General features: G+C 42.4%; 1 protein-coding gene across 1 annotated transcript in view; it reads left to right on the top strand.

The window, feature by feature from the left end:
- The window catches only part of CFTR (CF transmembrane conductance regulator), a 138,877-nt gene that overhangs the window by 105,220 nt on the left and 12,343 nt on the right, over window positions 1-21,314 (top strand). The window contains exons 21-23 of the mRNA XM_060244846.1: window positions 378-478; window positions 6,789-7,034; window positions 9,372-9,527. Coding sequence (XP_060100829.1) covers window positions 378-478; window positions 6,789-7,034; window positions 9,372-9,527 — 503 coding nt within the window. The remainder of the gene's footprint in view (window positions 1-377; window positions 479-6,788; window positions 7,035-9,371; window positions 9,528-21,314) is intronic.

The following is a 21,314-nucleotide window of genomic DNA, read 5'->3' as shown; positions in this document are numbered from 1 at the left end:
CATCTTTGCTTTGTATTAAGTGACAGATGGGGCAAAACTGAACTGGTGGTAAGTAAGCAACTTTGCAAGGCATATTTTTATGGTCACTAGTCTACATGGCAATTGACCAGGTACATTGCTCAACTGGATACTGCTCACTTAGTTCCTGTTCAGTAAAAAGCAGAACAGAATCAAAGGAATCAGGTTCAAAAATAGGATCCCTGAGTCATGGACCACCTAACTCGGTTCAAAAGCTGGCCAGATGTCCACTCGCAGAAACTGTGTGGAATAAGAAACCAATGTAAGAAACAAAATATTGCCAGACACATTTGAAGATACAATTTGACAGCTGACTTTTTCATTGCACGAGGATTTAAAATATGTATTTTCAATTGCAGGTAATGGGGAAGGAAAAATCGGCATTATTCTTACATTAGCCATGAATATTATGGGAACCTTACAATGGGCAGTAAACTCAAGCATAGATGTAGACAGTCTGGTAAGACTCACAGGAATTCCTTGGAAGACAAAATTTTATTTTATTTTATATTTGGTTGTTAATTTCACACATTTGTGTGCATGAACTTTCACACTTTGGCTGCAGAATGTACATTTAAATCAGAATGTACATTTAAATGTCCCAGTAATTCAGTTTTCACCATTCATTTCAAGAGGCCTATAGCTGATATTAAGGCCAAAATAAACATTTTAAAAGCCCAAAAAACTATAACATAATTTTTTTTTTAAATTATCTATAATACTTCTAGCCTACTTTTGCCATTAATAATGTTCAAGATAAATAACCTTTAAAGTAATATTTTAGAATATTTAAATGTATTTATGTAATGTTTATTAAATATTGTTAAAATATTTAAATACATATTTTAATATTTTAACAATAAATTGGCAACAAATATTAAAAGCAGCATCAAAAACACAGGGATCAAGACAAACCAAACAATAGCTTGAGAAATTAAAATGGCCTCTGTCTGGCAGCAGCATTAGCATGCAGTGAATTTTATGGAGCAGGTACTCCACTAACACAGTATCCTACTTAATTGTTACCAGGGTAACGTCAGGAGAGGGCACAAAGTTACCAACAAACTGGATTTAAAAATATCATGCCCCTTTAATATAAGCTTAATCACGGCTTTTTTTGTAGCAGGAACTCCTTTGCATATTAGGCCACACACACCCTGATGTAGCCAGTCCTCCAGCTTACAGGGCTCTTATTACGGGGCCTACTGTAAGCTCCAGGAGGATTGGCTACATCAGGGGTGTGTGGCCTAAGATGCAAAGGAGTTCCTGCTACAAAAAAAGCCCTGAATGTATGGAAATGGACAGCTGAAGCTTTTCATGGCATTGAAGAAAATAACATCTCATTAAGCCTATCTTAAAGTACCAGGCCATTTCCCCCCTCCAAGTTGTTGGCAACACTACGGCCAAGTTTTTCCTTATAAGCTAAGGGTCAAACAATGGTGTGTGCAAATCCAAAACAGGGCAAATAATGCTCCCAAGGCCATTTCAGCTTGGAAAAATGGTGTGGAGTGGGGCTTTTTTTTTGTAGTCAAATGTCCAGCAGGAACTTATTTGCATCCTAGGCCACACCCCCTGATATCACCATTGTTTGGCACAGGGATATTTTTGTAGGAAAAGCCCAGCAGAAACTCATTTGCAGATTAGCCACACCCCCTGACACCAAGCCAGCTGGAACTGTGTTCCTGTGCATTTCTGCTATTAAAAAAAGAGAAAGCCCTGGTGTGGAAGAGAATGCAGAGGCCATTCTTCCCCTTGCACTGTGATCCTCCTGAACTGGATTCTCTAAGGTACTTTAAAAAACAAGTTCTCTGCAACTGATGAGTGGCAATTGGGAAAGCAAGCCACCAGATGCTTTTTTTAAAAATTGGTAATTGCTAAATCAGTACAGTGCAGTAATGTTACAAAAATCTGTTGCCATAATCATCTAGCTCCTCTGAACGGTCCCAAACATTTGTCAGTTTTTTAAAAATGAAAGGTACACCTCTAATCTTCCTGCAACGAAGAGGGCTAGAAACTTTGTTTTAAAATGTATGCTGGGAATTCAGAGGAGCTATTAGATCACGGCAGCTCATCTATAACATTATTGCACTGGGATGCAACTGGAAGTCAGTCTGATGTACTGATCATCCTTTACAAATATTACAGTAAATACTGTTCATCTAGATTTCTTTCCAGAAAGGAAGTGTTAAAACTTCCTGAACAATTAATCACATGGACTGATTGCACAATACTCATGTGAAGTTTCCTAGGCTCCCTCCCTTTGTTTCTTCAGTTTCTACAAAATCTTCACAGCCCTAGTTTGCCAGTTTCCCCCCAGGGAAACATCATATTTACCTTTTCCCAGCTGGGGAGTGTTTTAATTAGGACATATACATGTTATTAGGTCAAAGGATCTGAATCATAAATGTCTATTTAAAGGATGGTTAATAACAGCTTATACCACCACAAAGTGCCCATAGGGAATGTTCTGCTTTCTTACCATATTTAGATTTTTAAAAACTGTTGCTTGATACAGGAGAGCATTTATGCTCACAAGATTAAATTCTGTATCCCTTCTCAAGAAATGTAAGTATGAATGCAAATGACCTCATACTTCATGACCTCATATAGACTTTGTGACTGTGTTTCTAGACAGATAGAAACTTCGGAACATTGTGTACTGGAATGCTGTGAAAGGGATTTGTGGATTACTCTTTTCTGAAATAATGAGAGGTTGTCAACATCAGATAAGGTTAAGAAACTCTTGGCAGACATGGATTGAGGAGATTCATTGGCTGTGCCAAGAAATTTTTGGTTGCATAATTGAATTCAAAGGACCTCAAACATGGAAGTTGGTTGGTTATTGGACAGCCCAATCCTAACCTCCGTGGTGGCCGTGGCACCGCTAGTAGACTTCCCGAGGACTTCGGCATGCTCGAACATGGGGAGGGGAGAAGCGTAGCTTGCCACGAGGGAGACTGTCACCATGACAACTCCACTGGCGTAGGACTGACATAGGCGAGAGAGAGAGGCGGAGATAGCTGGAGGGGAGGGCTAACCCACCTCCCCTGGATTGGCCAGTCCTGGCGCATGTGTTGTGGCTCGTGATGGTCAGAGGTGGGGAGAGGCAGCCCAGAGAGGCTGATCACCATCCCCAACCCACCCCCTGACAGAGAACAGAGCCAATCATGGGCAGACTGTCAAAGGTAAAGGAGAGATGTCCCACCAAGGTGGGGAGGGAATAGGAGTGAGGCTGGGCATACATGCATGAGAAGCCTGGCTTGGTGTCGAGGTGGGGGTGGAGGGAGGGAAGGGGAAGTGTGAGCTGCATGGTTTGCCATTCCCATGGCTGCCCCCACCCACTGTCAGACTCATGCCAATGGAAAGCTGGCAAGGGGAGTTTTGTGCCCCCCCAGCGAGCCACAACTAAACAGGAAAAACAAAGTGCAGGAGTCTGCAATCAGGGAATTCAGGCAAAATGTGTGTACTGGAACGAGTAGACAGAGTCGCGACATGCCACCACGTTCCACAGGGAAGGCCTTCCCGGCAGCGACGCAGAGTCTCAACCTGACGCTACCCGCCACTTGCAGGGAACCCCTCCCCCGGTGGCAGCAGGACACAGTGCAATGCGCCGGCCAGGTGCCTATAGCATTGTTCTCCCCTTCCCTCTGAAGTGTGCCATGGGACAAGGGGAGAAAAGACCCTCTGGCTCCCCTGCCCAGCCTTTCATGGAGGTGACTCATAGTTCACCCTGCTCCCCAAGAAATAAGCAAGCCCGCTCTCCAAGACATCCCCCCCCCGACCAAGGACAGAGTGGCAGAGCGGAGGGGCACACAGAAATGGGAGACAAAGGATGGCACAGCTCAGACTTTATTCTGCTGGAACGGAGTGCAATGGTATCCCAGGTGCAGCTTGGACGGTCTTGCCATGGGGGGGGGGCAGGGCTCCACTCAGAGCGGGGGCAGGAACAGCTGGCCAAGGAGGGGGGTTGGAGCCTCTGTGTTGAATTCCCACCTGCAAAACAGCCACATAGATCAAGAGCACCTGCAGGAGGAGCAGCTGAAGCAGGGGGCAATGTTTTGGCCAAGAACTCTCTTAAAGGGACAGCCTCTGCCCCACCTCCCCACAGGCATCAGATCAGCTGTGCACCCCCCACCAGGGGGAATGTGGCAGAAGACAGACCAAGGGAAGGGGCCTGGCAGAGGCGGGGGGCCAGCAACCCCCCCCTCAGCCCGTTGCCTGGTTCAGCTGCTGAAAGCACTTGCACACCGCATGGCCTCAAGCAAGGCCAGTGGGGGTGCACAGTAACACTTACCCAGCCATGGGCAACCATCCTCCTTTGCTGAACCTCCGGAGGTACCTGTTGAGACCTGGAAACAAGAGCAGTTAGCCTCAGGGGAGAGACCTCTCTCTCCCCCTTGCAAGTCAAAGATACTGTCTAAACAACCTGGCCGTGCTGTGCCCGTTACCAAAGTGTGCTCTAAGTCCGCGTGGCAGGGAGCTCCCCAGCAGATCCCCTCGCCTGCATGCCTTTCCCTACCTAATGGGTTGTGCGCAGCCTGAGCAAAAGGATTTTTAGGCAGTAGGAGTGGTGATTGGATGCTGAGGAGGGGGCTTGCCCAGCCCAGCATGTGTGGGGTTTGGTGAGGCAATTACACCGCTCCCTAAGGGGTTTGCGATCTCCCGCAGCGGTGGGGCCACTCTTTGTTTTTGCTTTCAATGAGCGCCTATGGGATACACTGCCGTTTTCACAGACCTAACTTTATGCCTCTCAGGGGGGCGTGTCATGGCCCGAACTCCTTAGGGAGCCACCTAAGCCTGGCCATGCCTCTGACTCCTCTTCCACTTGCGCTGACACGGCTCGCTCCACCGGATGTATGCCTCCACTCGAGCGCAGCCCTATGGTGCCACCACTCTTGGGCGGAGTGGTGCTTCAGCGGCCTCATGCCCACGTAAGTCCCCTCCGGCACGATGGAACTGGACTTACGCGGGTGCAAATGCGATTTCCGTCAATGTGGGAGATGGTTTGCTCCCGAAGCACTTTGGGCCCCCCCACATAGGATTGTACTCTAAATTACTTATTTTTTGTTGTATCTAGTGCGACATTGCTCAAGGCCTGTAGGCTAAATGAGAAGTATCATTAAAGTAAAACTTATAACAGCTTATATAATAAGAACTTGGAAGTGAGGATATACAAACTGGAATTGGAATAGGGCCATAGATTTACTTCCAACAATTAGAGAAGACTAAGTTTTCTTTGGCTTTTGAATTTGAACTCATATCACTAATATGAATAATCAGTTATTTCCCCCTGTTTCTGCTTTGGGTAGGAGCTCTGGAAGGTGCATTTAAGTGCCCTAGGCGTTTCATGCTCGTCTGTTTCCAGGGCAGCAGGAGATTCCATAGGCCTTTTGCAGTAAACTGCTCAAGAAATGAATTGTTCACTTTCAGGAAAATGTTTTGACTATGAAGATTCGTTTTTTACATAGTATTCATTAGAGATCTTCAGAGACGCAAGCTAACCCGAAGAAAGCATTAAATAAAAGGCAACCTATATGAATTCTTACAGTTTAAAATATCAGTTTTAATTTTAAATATAGCACTGTGAGCCCGCTTTCAATACGGAATGGATGTGTGAATGTAAAGTGCCATCAAGTTGCTTCTGACTTATGGCTATATTATAAATTCATGACCTTCCAACATCCTGTCATTTACAGCCTTCCTTAGGTCTTATAAACTGAAGGCTGTGGCTTTCTTTATTGAATCAATCCATCTCATGTTGGGTCTTCCTTTTTTCTGGCTACCTTCAATTTTTCCTAGCATTATTGTCTTTTCCAGTGAGTCTTGTCTCTTCATAACGTGACCCAAATGCAACAGCCTCAGTAAAATTCTCCTCAAACACCACACCTGAATGTCAGCAAATCAGACTGAAGTTACCAACATTGTGTAGCGAATAAAGTGTTCAAGTAGGATTGGGAAGACCAGAGTTCAAGCCCAATATAGCCATGAGGCTTGTGCAGATATACCAGGTTGCCTGCAACCTCCCATTTCTGCTTAGTAGAGCAGTGGGACAATGTCACCAATGAAATTGGTCATATTCAGGGATTGTCATTTCAATCATAGGATGAACAGCATACATAAGAAGGAATGTTTGAGGATCTAATCATTTGCACTCAGATTTTCACCTTAAATGAATTTGTTGCCATCAGGGTTCCATTTTCAATTATGCTTGCAGTGTGGTCCTAAGCAGAGTATTTACTTATACTGATTCCTCAATAGCAGTCGCTCCACCCCTGGTCTTCTGCTTTCCTCAGATCTCAAGCAACTGATTCCCCATTAGTCGCTGCATGGCCACATTTTGACTTGTGGCTTCCTCCAATTTCCCTCACAGCTTCCGAATCTCCAAAAAAGATCAGAGCATGAAGCTGCGAGGGAAATTGGAAGGAGCTCCAGCTCAAAATGCACCTGTGCCAGCAACTGGTAGGGAATTGATTGCTTGATCTGAGGAGAGCAGAAGCCTGGGGGCAGAGCGACTGCTAGTGAGGAATGAGTATTTGTTTACTTCATTTGTACCCCACTTTTTTCCTCAATGAGAATCAAAAGTTAATTACCACCTCTCCTTCATTAAAGTCAATGGACTTAGAAGGATGTAACTCTGTTTAGGATGGCACTGTTGAGACTTGTGAGGATGAAGCTTGAAACTTTCTGGATTAAACTCCATACAAAAGAAAATAATGTTTTTGGTGTATTTTTAAAGGAAATCTTTGGTGCTATTTTTTTCTGGTTTCTAGATGCGGTCTGTAAGCCGAATATTTAAGTTCATTGACATGCCAACAGAGGAAACCAAATCCAGTATTCCATCGTCACAAAATGAGCAGCTTTCTGATGTTCTCATAATTGAGAATGAGCATGCAAATGATGAGAACATCTGGCCATCTGGTGGACAAATGATGGTGAAAGACCTCACGGCCAAGTATATAGATGGAGGATTGGCTGTACTAGAAAATATTTCCTTTTCAATAAGCCCAGGACAAAGGGTGAGAATGTGTTTGATTATTCCTATGTTCATGGAAACTAGCTAACAAAGTAGCTGTGCTACTACTAAATAAAAGAATGAGCTGTTCTTGAGTTCTAACATGTAACAATTTACAATACTGTGTTATTTTAATATGGAGGAAAGGCATGGTTCAGTGGTGGAGAATCTGTTTGGCACTTACAATGTCCCAGGACCAATCCTTCGGACCTCCAGCTGTAATCAGGTAGTAAGGGGAGAGAAAGGACTCTGGCCTGAGATCCCAGAGAGCTGCCACCAGTCTGAGGAGACAATGCTAATCTTGATAGTTCAGTGGTCTGACTCAGTATAAAGCAGCTTCATGTGGTGTGAATATGCTGAGAGTTCTGAAGAAATCAAAGTTTCAACCCAAATAAAAAATAACTTAAATTTAAAATACATCTAAAATTATTGGAAGTGCTGGGATTACTTACAGCCCAGTTTGGATGAAATCCTGGTGTGTGGAGGCAATAAGCCTGGTTTCCTGTACCTGCACTTGGTTTCATTATCCATTTTTATCTCTTCCTTGTGTGGTGGAAAGCCTTACAAATAAATGTAAAGTTTGGGGCAGACTGACCCAAACAGAAAAGAAGAGTACAGGGTGGTGTGCTAGTAATGCATCACTGGCTACTGTGTTTAAAGCTCCATAAACTTTGAAGGACCAACTGGCTAAAAGTACTTCCAATCCATCTTTGGGAAAGTTAATGAAGCAGAAGCCAACTCTGTATTCTCTTGAGGGCAAAGCACTGAATAAACAGCTAGCTGCTTATTCCATAAAACCTCTAAGTCTCTACTCAAAAAAAGGCCTAATAAACAAAGGCAAGGAAATAACACTGGTCCTATTTGATAAAGAAGGCAGCCTTGACACACATTGAAAGTAAGGTGAATGATAATAACAAGGCTCTGTCTCCTGCTGCTGTTGTAGGGTGTGTGGTATTTTTGTCAACCTCTTGGGTTCAGTTGATGCGTTAATGGGATCTGCATGTACAAAAACCCCTTTCTCTCTATTCTCTTTTCTTCCTTTCGAAAGAAGGGAGGGAATTTGATTCAGAGATCAAAAGAGGTAACTATTACTTGAGAGTTTCTAGCATTCTCTTATAGCAATTATGTAATACAACAGTTAAAAGGGCATTCAATCAGTGGTGACCTATTTTGGTTTCTTCTGTAAGACAGTACTGGTAAAGTTAATTAAGAAGCTATATGTCCTACTCCTTAACAGAGGCTTAATGTGGGAAATGGGCAGCTGAAAATTTTAATGGCATGAAATAAACAAGATACCATTACGCCTCTATTAAAAGGAAAGACATTTTTCTTCTCCAGGCAGTTGACAGCCCAAGCTACACTTAAGACATTAAGAAACAAGCATGTAAAATGAATTTGAGAACTGCTGAGAAAGCTGAACTGAAGAGAGCTTCCTATGGAAACAATTCCTAGGTCCACAATCATATAGAACCAATTAAAAATATTGAAAACTCTAAAAGTAGTAAATGGTTTTAATGGAATGCAGTATTGAACAAACAGGCTGCAATCCTAAGAACATTTCCCTGGGCTGCTTTCAGATGGGCATTTTGGCCTGACATAGCCACCCCCACCTCCTGATTAAACAGGCACATTTATATGTACACATCTGGGCCTCAAGCACAATCGCACCTACCCTTGTCTTCCAATGCCTCAACTCCACTTTTAAAAGCCATTGAAGTGCTTCCATGGTGCATTTCTGGTCCATCTGAATGGCTGTGGTACACCATGGATGCGCCTTACACATGCATGAGTGGTGTGACCACTCCTATCAGCAGCCGGGTGTGCGCTAACTGTTTGCTATGGCACGCTCAAACTGCACCAGCTTTTTTAAATCTGAGAGGCCACCACAGCGAGCTTCCCATCTGCTTGTAGCCCTGGAAAGCGAAGTCTCGTTGAATAAAATGGGCCTTACTTCTGAGTAGTCCTACTTAGGATGACTCTCACAGTCACATAATTTAGGCATGAACCTTCTGACTGCTGGTGACTTTTGGAGGTTAGACTACAATATGATGCAATTTTTTTTCAGTTGTGAGAATTGACAGTTGGCAAAGGATATAAAAAAATGTATTCTGATTGTAAAGACAGAAGAGCAGATTATGTTACTGGTTGACTGAAGTAACTGTTCATGTTGGCAGAATCCAACCGTGGTACTGCATATTAATGCTCCTAAAGCATTAATATTTATGGTTCCAAACCCATCACAACATAACCCATAGAATCCTGTGCTTTGTTAATTTCTAACGTGCATAATTAATTTGTGGGCAGTAGCTTCTTCATTAATTTATCTCTATAAATATTGCAGGTGGGCCTTTTAGGAAGAACTGGCTCAGGGAAGAGTACTTTGCTCTTTGCCTTGTTAAAATTGATGAATACAGAAGGGGATATTCAAATTGACGATGTCTCCTGGAACACAGTCTCTGTACAACAGTGGAGAAAAGCATTTGGAGTAATACCACAGGTAAATTTCCAAAGGAAAAGTTTGTTTCATCTAAATCACTTGTACATAGACACTGAATGCTTTCTTTCAGCTTTATATAAGTTGCTTTAAATGACAAACTCACAAAGTAAGACCAAAACACAAAACCTCCAAGTAGTACAGAGCATGTGTGTATGCCCACACACCCTGGTAATAGTCTTTCAAAATTCTGTACTTCTCAATCAATAATTCCAGCACAGACTGAAGAAAATGTAAAGATACACTATAGGCTTATTGAAAATACCTTTTGTCATAAGAACATAAGAGAAGCCATGTTGGATCAGGCCAATGGCCCATCCAGTCCAACACACTGTGTCACACAGTGGCCAAAAAACCCAAGTGCCATCAGGAGGTCCACCAGTGGGGCCAGGACACTACTAGCCCTCCCACTGTGACCCCCCCCCCAAACACCAAGAATACAGAGCATCACTGCCCCAGACAGAGAGTTACAACAATACACTATGGCTAATAGCCACTGATGGACCTCTGCTCCATATGCTTATCCAATCCCCTCTTGAAGCTGTATGCTTGCAGTCGCCGCCACCTCCACTGGCAGTGAATGAATGAATGAATGAATGAATGAACTTTATTGCAGTGAATTCCATGTGTTAATCACCCTTTGGGTGAAGAAGTACTTTCTTTTATCTATTCTAACCCGACTGCTCAGCAATTTCCTTGAATGTCCATGGTTCTCGTATTGTGAGAAAGGGAGAAAAGTACTTCTTTCTCTGTCTTCTTTATGCAATGCATAATGTTGTAAACCTCTATCATGTCACCCCTCAGTTGACGTTTCTCCAAGCTAAAGAGCCCCAAGCATTTTAACTTTTCTTCATAGGGAAAGTGTCCCAACCCTTTAATCATTCTAGTTGCCCTTTTCTGCACTTTTTCCAATGCTATAATATTTTTTTTGAGGTGCAGTGACCAGAATTATACACAGTATTCTAAATGAGGCCACACCATCAATTTATATGGGGGCATTATGATACCGGTTGATTAGTTTTCAATTCCCTTCCTAATAATTCCCAGCATGGCATTGGCTTTTTTTATTGCAATCGCACACTGTCTCAACATTTTCAGTGATTATCTACCATGACCCCAAGATCGCTCTCTTGGTCAGTCTCTGCCAATTCACACCCCATCAACTTGTAGTTATAGTTAGGATTTTTGGCCCCAATGTGCATTACTTTGCACTTGGACACATTGAACATAATTTGCCATGTTGATGCTCACTCGCCCAGCCTCAACAGATCCCTTTGGAGTGCCTCGCAATCTTCTCTGGTTCTCACCACCCTGAACAATTTAGTGTCATCCACAAACTTAGCCGCTTCACTGCTTTCTCCCAACTCAAAATCATTAATGTGTCTCAATTTCAAATATATTTACCCCATTCAAGCAAGTTAAATTGGTATTACAAAATTTCAGACCTAACTCTTCTTTATGCTCACATGACCCTGTTAACAATGTTATATTTCCCAACTGTCAATATTGTGTATGCTTCAGAGAGAAAAAACCATTATTTAGCATATTTAATTAAAAGTCTACTTTTCTCTTCAGCATCTGAAAATGTTTTAAGTGCCAACTATTACCTTTAGTTCCCTAGGTTTGCCAGTTTCAGTAGTTGTTTTGTGGCAGCTTTGCAGCAGTTGCAAAATTATGAGTCAGCACAAAGACTACCTTTGATTTCAATCTGTTTGCTGCCATCTGCATAAACGCTAGAGTGGGCTGTGTGTCACACCAAGCTGGGATAGATAGGTTTGGAGTATTTTTAAAATATTCCAAGGGTTGGATTCTACTAATGCAAAAAAAAGAGAATCCTATGAGGTGCAGGGCCTTCCCGTCCATTAGGCAGCACTAGGTGGCTGCCTAGGGTGTGGCCCTGGGGGTGTGTTCCAAGTAGGCGAGGGAAATAGGCGAGCACAGCATGGCTCCTGTGCCTCAGATCGCACCACCTGGCCACTGTTGCTTAGCCTCCTGGGGCTGTGCTTCTGGAAGCACAAGGGAGACTGAGTGATGGCAGCGGGGCAGTGTGCAAGCTCTGAGCACACCTCAGGTGCTGTACCACTGCTGTGGCACTCGCCTTGCCCTCACTGTGGGTGAGGGTGAGAGGAGGAAGGGTGTGGGTAGTGGGGAAGGGCCTCACCTCAGGTGCTGGATGCCCTGAAGCCAGCCCTGATGAAATGGTGGTAAAGGCTGCAAAAAAGGGAATTTTACTCAGCTTCCATCGTATCCACTAGCTCTCACCCAGCACAGTTGTTTACAGTAATTAGATTCTTAACTTCTCTTACAGAGAGAACCCAAAATGTTAGGAATTTGACCATTAGCTGTGAGGCCTTTGCAAGGATAAAGCCTTGTCATTCCGCCACAACATCCAGGCCAACATTGATACAGTATGTGAACTCACCCCCAACCTAGCTATAGTAATCCATTCAACAGTCACCTCCAGACTAGACTACTGTAATTCACGCTATGCTGGGCTACCCAACTTCAGTTGGTCCAGAATGTGGTAGTGTGGGTTCTAAATGAAACATCATGGACAGCACATATTCAACCAGTGCTCCATCAGCTGCCTGGTGGAGTACCAAGTCAGGCTCAAGGTTCTGCTACTGACTTTCAAGGCCTTAAGTAGGCTAGGGCTGACGTGTCTTTGGTACTGTCTCCTCTGGTACATCCCCCGAAGAACATTATGCTCTGCAGAGAACAACTTACCGGTGATCCCCAGCCCAAAAGACCTCCTGCTGTCTTCGGCCAAGGCCAGGACCTTTTCAGCCCTGACTGCCACCTGGTGGAACTCTGCCAAATAACATCCACACCCTGCAGGAACTAATGCAGTTTCCCAGGGCTTGCAAGGCGGAGATGTTCTGCCAGACTTTTGGTTGAGGACAGCAATGGGTACCATCCTATCTGGCACTCCCTTCCCCCCCACCCCCTGCTTTTTTCCTATCTTCCCCACAGACAGTGATACAATTTGAAATTCTGATGTTTTAGCACCATATGAGGATTTTTTAAATAAATTTTTAAATAGTTGGAACTGTTTTATCATTTTATGATTTTTTTCTTTTTACTGCTGTTCACCACCCTGAGCCCTGTGTATTCAGGGGATACTTATTTATTTCTAGTATCAAAGCTAATCCCACAATCAGCCCTCCAGGGCCAGCCCTAATTGTTTGGCACCCTAGGCAAGGCTAACTTCTGGCACCCCCCTTCACTGTTAACATCACCCCGGAAGAAGAAGATGAAGAAGATATTGGAGTTATATCCCGCCCTCCACTCCGAAGAGTCTCAGAGCGGCTCACAATCTCCTTTACCTTCCTCCCCCACAACAGACACCCTGTGAGGTGGGTGGGGCTGGAGAGGGCTCTCCCAGCAGCTGCCCTTTCAAGGACAACCTCTGCCAGAGCTATGGCTGACCCAAGGCCATTCCAGCAGGTGCAAGTGGAGGAGTGGGGAATCAAACCCGGTTCTCCCAGATAAGAGTCTGTCCTTTCAAGGACAACCTCTGCCAGAGCTATGGCTGACCCAAGGCCATGCCAGCAGGTGCAAGTGGAGGAGTGGGGAATCAAACCCGGTTCTCCCAGATAAGAGTCCGCACACTTAACCACTACACCAAACTGGCTCTCCCCAGTGCCCAGTGCCCTAGACAGTTGCCTAGTTTGCCTAGTGGCAGGACTGGCCCTGCAGCCCTCTAGACTTTTATGGGCGCCATGGAGTCTCATCACCTTTTTAAAAATCTCAACATTTACTGTGGTATAGTATACACCAGGGGTGGCCAACGGTAGCATGGCATTGGCCATGCTGGCTGGGGCTGATGGGAGTTGTAGGCAAAAAACACCTGGAGAGCTACCGTTGGCCACCCCTAGTATACACGCATTCTACCAAACCCAGATAATTATCTAAGACAGGGGTGGGGAACCTTTTTTCTGCCAAGCATCATTTGGATATTTATAACATCATTCATGGACCATACAAAATTATAAACTTAAAAAAACAGGGGAATGATTCAGGCAGACAAAATTAATGCAAATAATTGTTTTTCTATTTGAAGTCATGTGGGGAAGAGCCTAATTTGGCACACACACACGGTCCGCTGCCCTAGGCAAACATCCGGGGCTTTTTTTGTAGAAAAAGCCGGGAGAGAGGGAGGAAAAAAGGGAGAAAGGAGAACAAAGGAAAAGAAAGGAATGGGGGGAAGAAACTGAAATGAAATGGAGGAAAGAAAGGATAATAAAGGAAAATAAAGACATGGGAAGAAGAAAGGGAAATAAATAGAAATAAAGAAATAGGGGGAAGAAAGGGGCCAGCAATCCCCGAGGGCCAGACCAAGTGATCTTGAGGGCTGGACATTCCCCACTCTGGATCTAAAACATTACGTTTTTATTGACGGTTACCCATGATCTGCATATACTTTATAAATTTTAGTCTTATCAACTGTTTAGTTTCCTTGGAGTCTTCTCACATTTGAGAGAACATGTCCTAACCCTACCCACCACATTTTCACTATTAAAGGAGAAACAGAAGTTGGATTTGTACAAACTTTAGAGATTTCCCCCCCCCCCCCCCAGGATTCTGGTGCAGGTGAATATTTTTATTTTCCAGCTAGTCTACTTCTATTCACCTGTTATGCTACAATCCTATGATTACCTAAGTGGAATAAATCCATTGAACACAGTAAACCCACTATACCAGAGTCAATGCTTTGAGTTCCAGTTATAAAGCACACTTGAATGCGATGCTGGATTCAGTGCAAAGTAGTAAGTCCAGCAGAGAGCAAAATACCAGTAGCAAAAATTTAGCATTGCAATGTAGAGGGCCATCTGCTGCCCCATATTCATGAGCAGAACTCACGGGGAGATCAATAATCATTGCAAATGTTGAGCAAGAGAGGAGTGTATGGGTTGCTTCCTATAAGGAACTCAATCCTGTAATGTGGCTTTTATCATAAATTCTCATTGATACCCATGGCATTTAGAGTATCCTTGGATCAACTGGCCCATGTCAGGATCAGGACCCTGAAAGGCCACAGGGAGAACCCAGTAATTGTGTTCCAGTTTACTGTTGTAAATGTTTTATAGCTAAATGACAGCACTACTTGCTGACTGATACATCAGGGTCTGTTGCATAAAACAGAATGTAGAAAATGTGTGAATGAAAACATTATTTTAGACTTTACATTGTCAGGATTTTGCATAAGTGCTAAGTTTCCTACATAAAGGTGAAAGAAATTCTCAGCTTTTTTACTCTGATGCACAGTTTCAGCACACGTAGATTTCATATTTCTCGATGTGCACATACACACACTTCGTAGAACAAGTCCCATATGTAAACTAATGTTATCATAAAGCAACAATATTAAAGAAATTCTAGAAAAGAATCTTCAGATCCTACTTCCACATAATCCCTTCTTGGAAACTATGCTAAAGATTCCACTTTAATGAAGGGGGGAAAGCCCATGGTGGGTGGGTAGACAGATACTTCCAGTATTCTGTTTCACCTTGACCTTGTTTTCTTAGACACTTGTAAAAGAAAGAGAAGTTTCAGCATTTCACAAGTTCTTGTTTAATTTCAAGGTATTCCTTTTTCAGCATTCGCATGTCTGTGTATTCAGGTAATTTTAATTCACAAATCTGATGCATGTTAAACACACAACAGGTTAAGTAGCTGAATTAGGAAATTATTTTCTGGATACAGAACAGGGGATTAGCATTTTTAAAGGCATAGTTTTACAAAGGAGCAACATTAGCAGGAAGCCTAGCTGATTCAGAATAGAAAACTTGGTAAGAGCTATTGTAGGTATTATGCAAGTGTTATTCAAGTGCTCATTTCTTTTCTAAAAACTGGTTTGTTCAGTTAAGTTTTTTTTGCCATCACAGGACTCTAAAATATGTACTTCATTACCTTAATATACAGCAACTCAAGTGTAAACACCGTTATGCCAAACCTAGTTTCCTCTGCTGCATTAGTGCTACTACACCCACTCATCTGCAGAAGCTGATCTTAAGGCAAAAAGCATGGCTAGTACCCCTGACAAGAAGAAGCCATCAATAAGCATGAGGAGGGAAACCATCACAATGTACTTGACCTGCCTCAGGAAAATTATTCCTTTTATTCTATACTTCATGCTCACAGACCAGTGGGTCATAAGCCAACAGATTTGTTATGGTACAGAATAATACAGTCTAAACAAATAAATCCATTATGCTACAGAAAAATACAATAATACAATCTAATGGTACAGATCATATAGTCCAATAATACAGAAAATAACCAAACAGCCAGGAATACTGTGTAATGAAGAAGAAGACTGTAGATTTATACCCTACCATTTTCTCTGAATCAGAGTCTCAGAGCGGCTTACAGTCTCCTTTATCTTCTTCCCCCACATCAGACACCCTGTGAGGTAGGTTGGGCTGAGAGAGCTCTCCTAGAAGCTGCCCTTTCAAGGACAACTCCTGCAAGAGTTATGGCTGACCCAAGGCCATTCCGGTATAAAGTATAAAATATTCCATTAAGAAAAGGAATCATTAAAAACCATAGATAAAGATTTTGCCACAGCAAGAATTACACTTAGGTCAGTATCAACCAAAAGCTTTTGTAACTACTTCTTGTTTTGAGACGTGTCCCCACTTCTGAATATATACTGTAATCCATTTATCTCTAGCCAGTTCATGCTTCTTACAATCAATAAAAAGGTGCCAAATAGCATCCAGATTTCCTGATCAACATTTGCAAAATCATTCAGAGAAGAGAATCCTTAGGAACCTGCCTGCTAACTCTCCCAATGTTAAAACATTTAATCTGACCTTAGTAAAAAGTATTCTGTATTTGGTTCCACAAATTCCAACTGATGGTACATGATGGTAGATTAGACATGGAGAATAAAAAGGAAATTAAACAGGAATCAAATTTCTCATTAACTTTGGCAATAGTAAATGGTATCCCAACCACCTTAGTTTTAAATGCCTGAATGGCAGCTGGCAAATAATTGCCTCCTGGCATCTGAAAGAATCTCAGGAGGGCTGCTGAATGTACAGATGCTAACTTCATGACAGCAGTTATATGACCTGTCCATAACATGAAAGAAAAAAGGACACCTAGGTACCAAAACTTGTTAATCTGCTCAATTTGGTGGCCACTCATATTCCATGAGAGGTGACAAGATAAAACATCTTCACAGAACACTATGTCTTTAGTCTTTTCATAGTTTATGTCTAAGAACTCTTGGGAGCAATATAGCACAAATGCATCCAATAGATGTCTTAACACCATATGGGACCATGAAATCAATACAGCATTATCTGTGTAAAACAAATTTGATTACAGTATGGTATCCAGTACTCAACTATTTAGCTTGAAAGGAAATAATTCCAAACAATCCATTGTATCAGACTGTGAGGAACCTGTCAGGGTCAGCTTGGGAGGGTGACCACTATAAATTTTCCCCCAGTCACCTTCCCTCAGTCCCTCAGGCACACAGAAAGAAATCCTATTAGACCTCTAAAAAAATAGGCACCAGATGGTTTTAAATTCAAAAGCCAAAGCAATATTTATTGGATAACAAAAGGCAAGGGAGAGGGGTAAAATAATATTGATTAGATCCAATAAATAATGATGAATCAGTTGGCAGGCAGGTGGTTGACAAAATAATCAATTACTAAACACAGAGATTTGTCAGGCTTAGTTAAAATCAAATATATATCCCTGGCAGAAGACTTTTAAAATACCAAACAGGCAGGCGTCAGAATTCTACAGAACTCTGTGACAGGCAGGCAGTGCCTACTGGGCACTAGGTATGCTTTGCAGTTCAGATGATATAGTCCTATGCTCTGGCTACTCAAATCATAAAAATAACAAACTGTCATTCACTCTTTTCCACTCACACTGAGAACTTCTGACTGTTGCCAGATTAATTCTCCCTCACAGACATTCCACACTAGCATCCAGGACTCACATCACTGAGAGCTAATACCAGCCACTCACTCCTGGTGTGTCTCAGCCCCAACTAGTTTTCTGGTCTGAATCTTGGGAAACCCGCTGACCACCAGAATTCAGTCCTCCCTTCTGAGTGTTTGTGTGATCTCAGTATGTACAAGGAGTCTGCCTTGATGTGCTGGCAGATCTCCCACAGAGAGAGCTTCCTTCACAGAAGGTGCCTGGTTTTGCCCCCTTCTGACTTCAAATTCTCTCTCAGACAGAAGCTCAGCCCAGCTCTGTCTCCACAAGGCACTCAGCCTCACTGGCTGTTCTCAGCTCCTTGTCCAGTTGCTCTCACACCACAACTGACCAGCCTAAGCCCCAGTCTTCACACTCCAGAATCTCAGTAAAGACTCTCCAAACTAAACTGAAAATCCTGAGGCGTTCCCTGCTGCCTACATTTCAGTTACCATGGCTGCATCTCAGCCAATCGCAGCAAGGCTGCTCCCAGCTTCTCAAGCTAAGTTTCTGAGTCTGTTACACAGACATTGATTTATTTTTTTTAATAATTTATGTTTTAAAGAGAGTGTTGTACAAGACAGTAATATTGAATTTCAGATGCAGATCTTTTTCTAATATTTTGTATTTATTTTATTTTGTATGGTAAAGATTGTTGTTAAAAGTTTCAAAAAATGTTAATTAAAAAAACCTGAAATTGGTATCTGAAACAAGTTAGGAGGGTGAAAATGTTCATCTGAGAGGTTGCTGTTGATGTCATTTATATATAAATTAAAAAGAAAAGGGGCCAAGGCATCCTTGGTGAACACCTCTGTTCACTTGAATGTCTTTTGTTAATTGACCACTATTTCCACATCTTACTTGTGCCATATTATTCTGATACAGTTTATAAATTTGCCAGAGAAGCTGGCACTCAGTGGAGGTCTTCGTTAGTTTTCCTCATAATCTGGCTCAAGGTATGCAATCAAAAGCATTTTTAGATTGATAAATGCCACATACAATTTACCTCCAGGTGGTTTGCAATACTTCACAGTCAAATGCTCAAGAACAGCACAATGGTCCAAAACAGAGGAATGTCTTTTAAAACCAACCTGAGGAAGCATAATAATCTGATTGTCAGTCAAGTTTGTAGTTTTATAACTAAACATGAGCTAAATAGATTTCCTAGGCGAGACAGTAAGCTAATCGGTCTATAATTTTCTGGAAGAGAATGATCTCCTTTTTTATAAACAGGAACAATTATTGAATTTAGCCATGATCCATGGTATAGAGCCATCCAGGGCTTTAGCAGGAACAACTCTGCCTATTAGGGCACACAACCCTTGATGTAGCCAATCCTCCAAGAGCTTACAGTAGGCCTTGTAAGAAGAGTCCTGTAACCTCTTGGAGGATTGGCTACATAAGAGGGACGTGGCCTAATATGCAAAGGAGTTCCTGCTACAAAAATAGCCCTGGCCATCATTACAGATGTTAGAGAAAAAGAGTGGCAAGATCCTACTCCATCCAGAAACATTAAAGAGTTCATTGACAATGAAATCTGGGTCAGGGGCTTTCCCCACTTTAAGATTTCTTGTAAGACTGGCCACTTCCTTCACTGTTATTGGGGGCCAGGAGGGAAGGTTATCTGAGAAGCTAAATATGTTTCTGTTTGTGGGCATAATGAATAAGCAGAACATTTTCTCAAATGATTTCCCCATACATTAAGAGCAACGTGGCAGCACATTTGAGAGGTTACTGTCAGGCCTCTGTTAACAAGTTCCCAAAAACCAGAAGCATCATGGTTGTTAATATATGTTATAAGCCTTTTCCAGCCTTCTCTCAAAAGACCTTGTTTTTTGTGTCGAATAAAGCTTTTATATTGTCTTTTCTGGGTCATTAAGATACCTAATAATCTCCTAGAGTTAGTATGTCTAAAAACTCTATAAATTCTACAAATTTCTTTGAGAGTGTATCAGTATTCTTTATCAAACCAGGGTTTATTACCTTTTTGAAAGCCAACCTTTGGTCAAGATGCTGTATCGACCAACAGGTGTTTAAAGAATTGAAAAATTCTCCCCAAAAGCTCAGATTGCAAGCTGATGAAGGTTCGTTAATAAACTTGGACATGAGCACCTGGCAACTGTCTGAGTAAAAGATACTCAAGGCCTCCTCCTCAGACTTATTGCCATTCCAATGTGCCCACCACATAATATTTCCTGTATAGATTAAATCTGACTCTGGTTGATCTTCCAACTTTTCACTGAAGGGCAATGTTAGCTCTGTGTGTAGGGGTAAATGGTTGCTACCTATTGGTTCACCTACCTGAAACTTTGAGCAGTAAGGGAGAAGATTTGAAGTAAATCAAACAAAAATCAACTACACTGGCGCCTCTTTCGCTTTTTCTTGTGAATTCTTCAAGGTCCCCCAGGGCAGCATTACCTTTAATTATATTAAATCCCAATTCAAGGGAAGTTTGAAAGAAAATCTTCACCCTAGTATTTACCTTAGAATCTTTAGAAGTTCTGTCGAAAATCATAAGATCTAAATTGTCACCATCTGTCTTATACAGGGAAAGAAGTATTGCTTCATTACAGTTTCCTATGCAAGCATTCATGTCACCAGTTAACCAAAAAAGGCATTAGGGTAGTCTTATAATAAAGAAGATATTTTGTTTTCTATGTCCTTCCATAAAGCTGAACATTCACTAATAGTGAGGTATGGGGACACCTAAATATTTAACAAGATTAGTAGGTGACCCTCCATGTCAAGTTTGGTGGCTAAAAGGTAATTTGAGATTTAAACTACATCTACGAGATGAGGAAATAAAACAAGCAAGATCACCCATGGGTCTGCCACCTTTAGAATTAGAGACTGCTGGACTGACAAGAGATATAAAACCAGGAAGGTTTATCTGTTATTCACACCAAGTTTCTTGGAGTAGAATTATATCATAACTATTAATGAACTCTTGAACTTTGGGGGAGGAAACCTGGGAGATCCAGCTGGCTATGCTCCAAGAAAGAATTTGTAAAAGTAGTCAGTTTTCAAGACTTGCAGCCTGTGTATCAGTTGGGATACTTGGTGCTGGAGATGTTGTCATCTAATTAGTTTGGAGGTTTTCTCCTGTAATAGGATTCTAATTCACTGTAGCATCAGGGTCCTCTCTTATTGCATCAGCTTAAGAAGAGATGCAGAAATATTATTGGGAGTTGATTCCATGCCAGATGTTAGATTATGATGCAGGTTATTATTATACATCATACCAGCAGATTTCCCCTTTCTGCGTACATTTCTTTCTTCTTTCATTGGTACTCTGGAATAGCATTTGTCCCCACATCTTCTAGTGCAGGGGTGTCAAACATGCAGCCCGTGGGCCAAACCGGCCGGCCTAGGGCTTCAATCAGGCCTGTGGGGCTCTCTTCTCCCCCCTCCTGTCCTCACCCTTTGAAGCTCTGAAGGCTGCAATGAAATTCCCAACTTCTTCTGCCTTCTCTTTGCAGAGGAAAAAGCTGAAAGCAAAGTTGCAAAGAAAATGTGGAATGGATTTCCCACTCTGGCTTCTGGACAGAGCAGAGGTGAATACAAAATCTACTCCACGTTTTCTTTGCAACTTTGTCTATGTGTTTCAATGGAGCAGAACTTCCCAGCATTCCTATGGCCAGCTAAAGCTTCCTGGAGATGTGTCATTGCAAACCAAGCGTTGATGCCTTGAGCCAGCTTTATCTTTCCTCAGTGGAGTAAAAACTAGTAAAAACTTGGGGAAGCTTGGACGCTATTTAAAACTATAATCCTAGAAGCTCAGATAAAATACATACCACAAGTTAGGAAAGGCACAAACAGGCATAAGAAAAGGCCTGCGTGGTT

The sequence above is a fragment of the Heteronotia binoei genome, chromosome 8 (assembly GCF_032191835.1).
Source record: "Heteronotia binoei isolate CCM8104 ecotype False Entrance Well chromosome 8, APGP_CSIRO_Hbin_v1, whole genome shotgun sequence".
Classification (NCBI taxonomy): Eukaryota; Metazoa; Chordata; class Lepidosauria; order Squamata; family Gekkonidae; genus Heteronotia; species Heteronotia binoei.
This window is presented reverse-complemented; position numbering and strand designations above follow the sequence as displayed.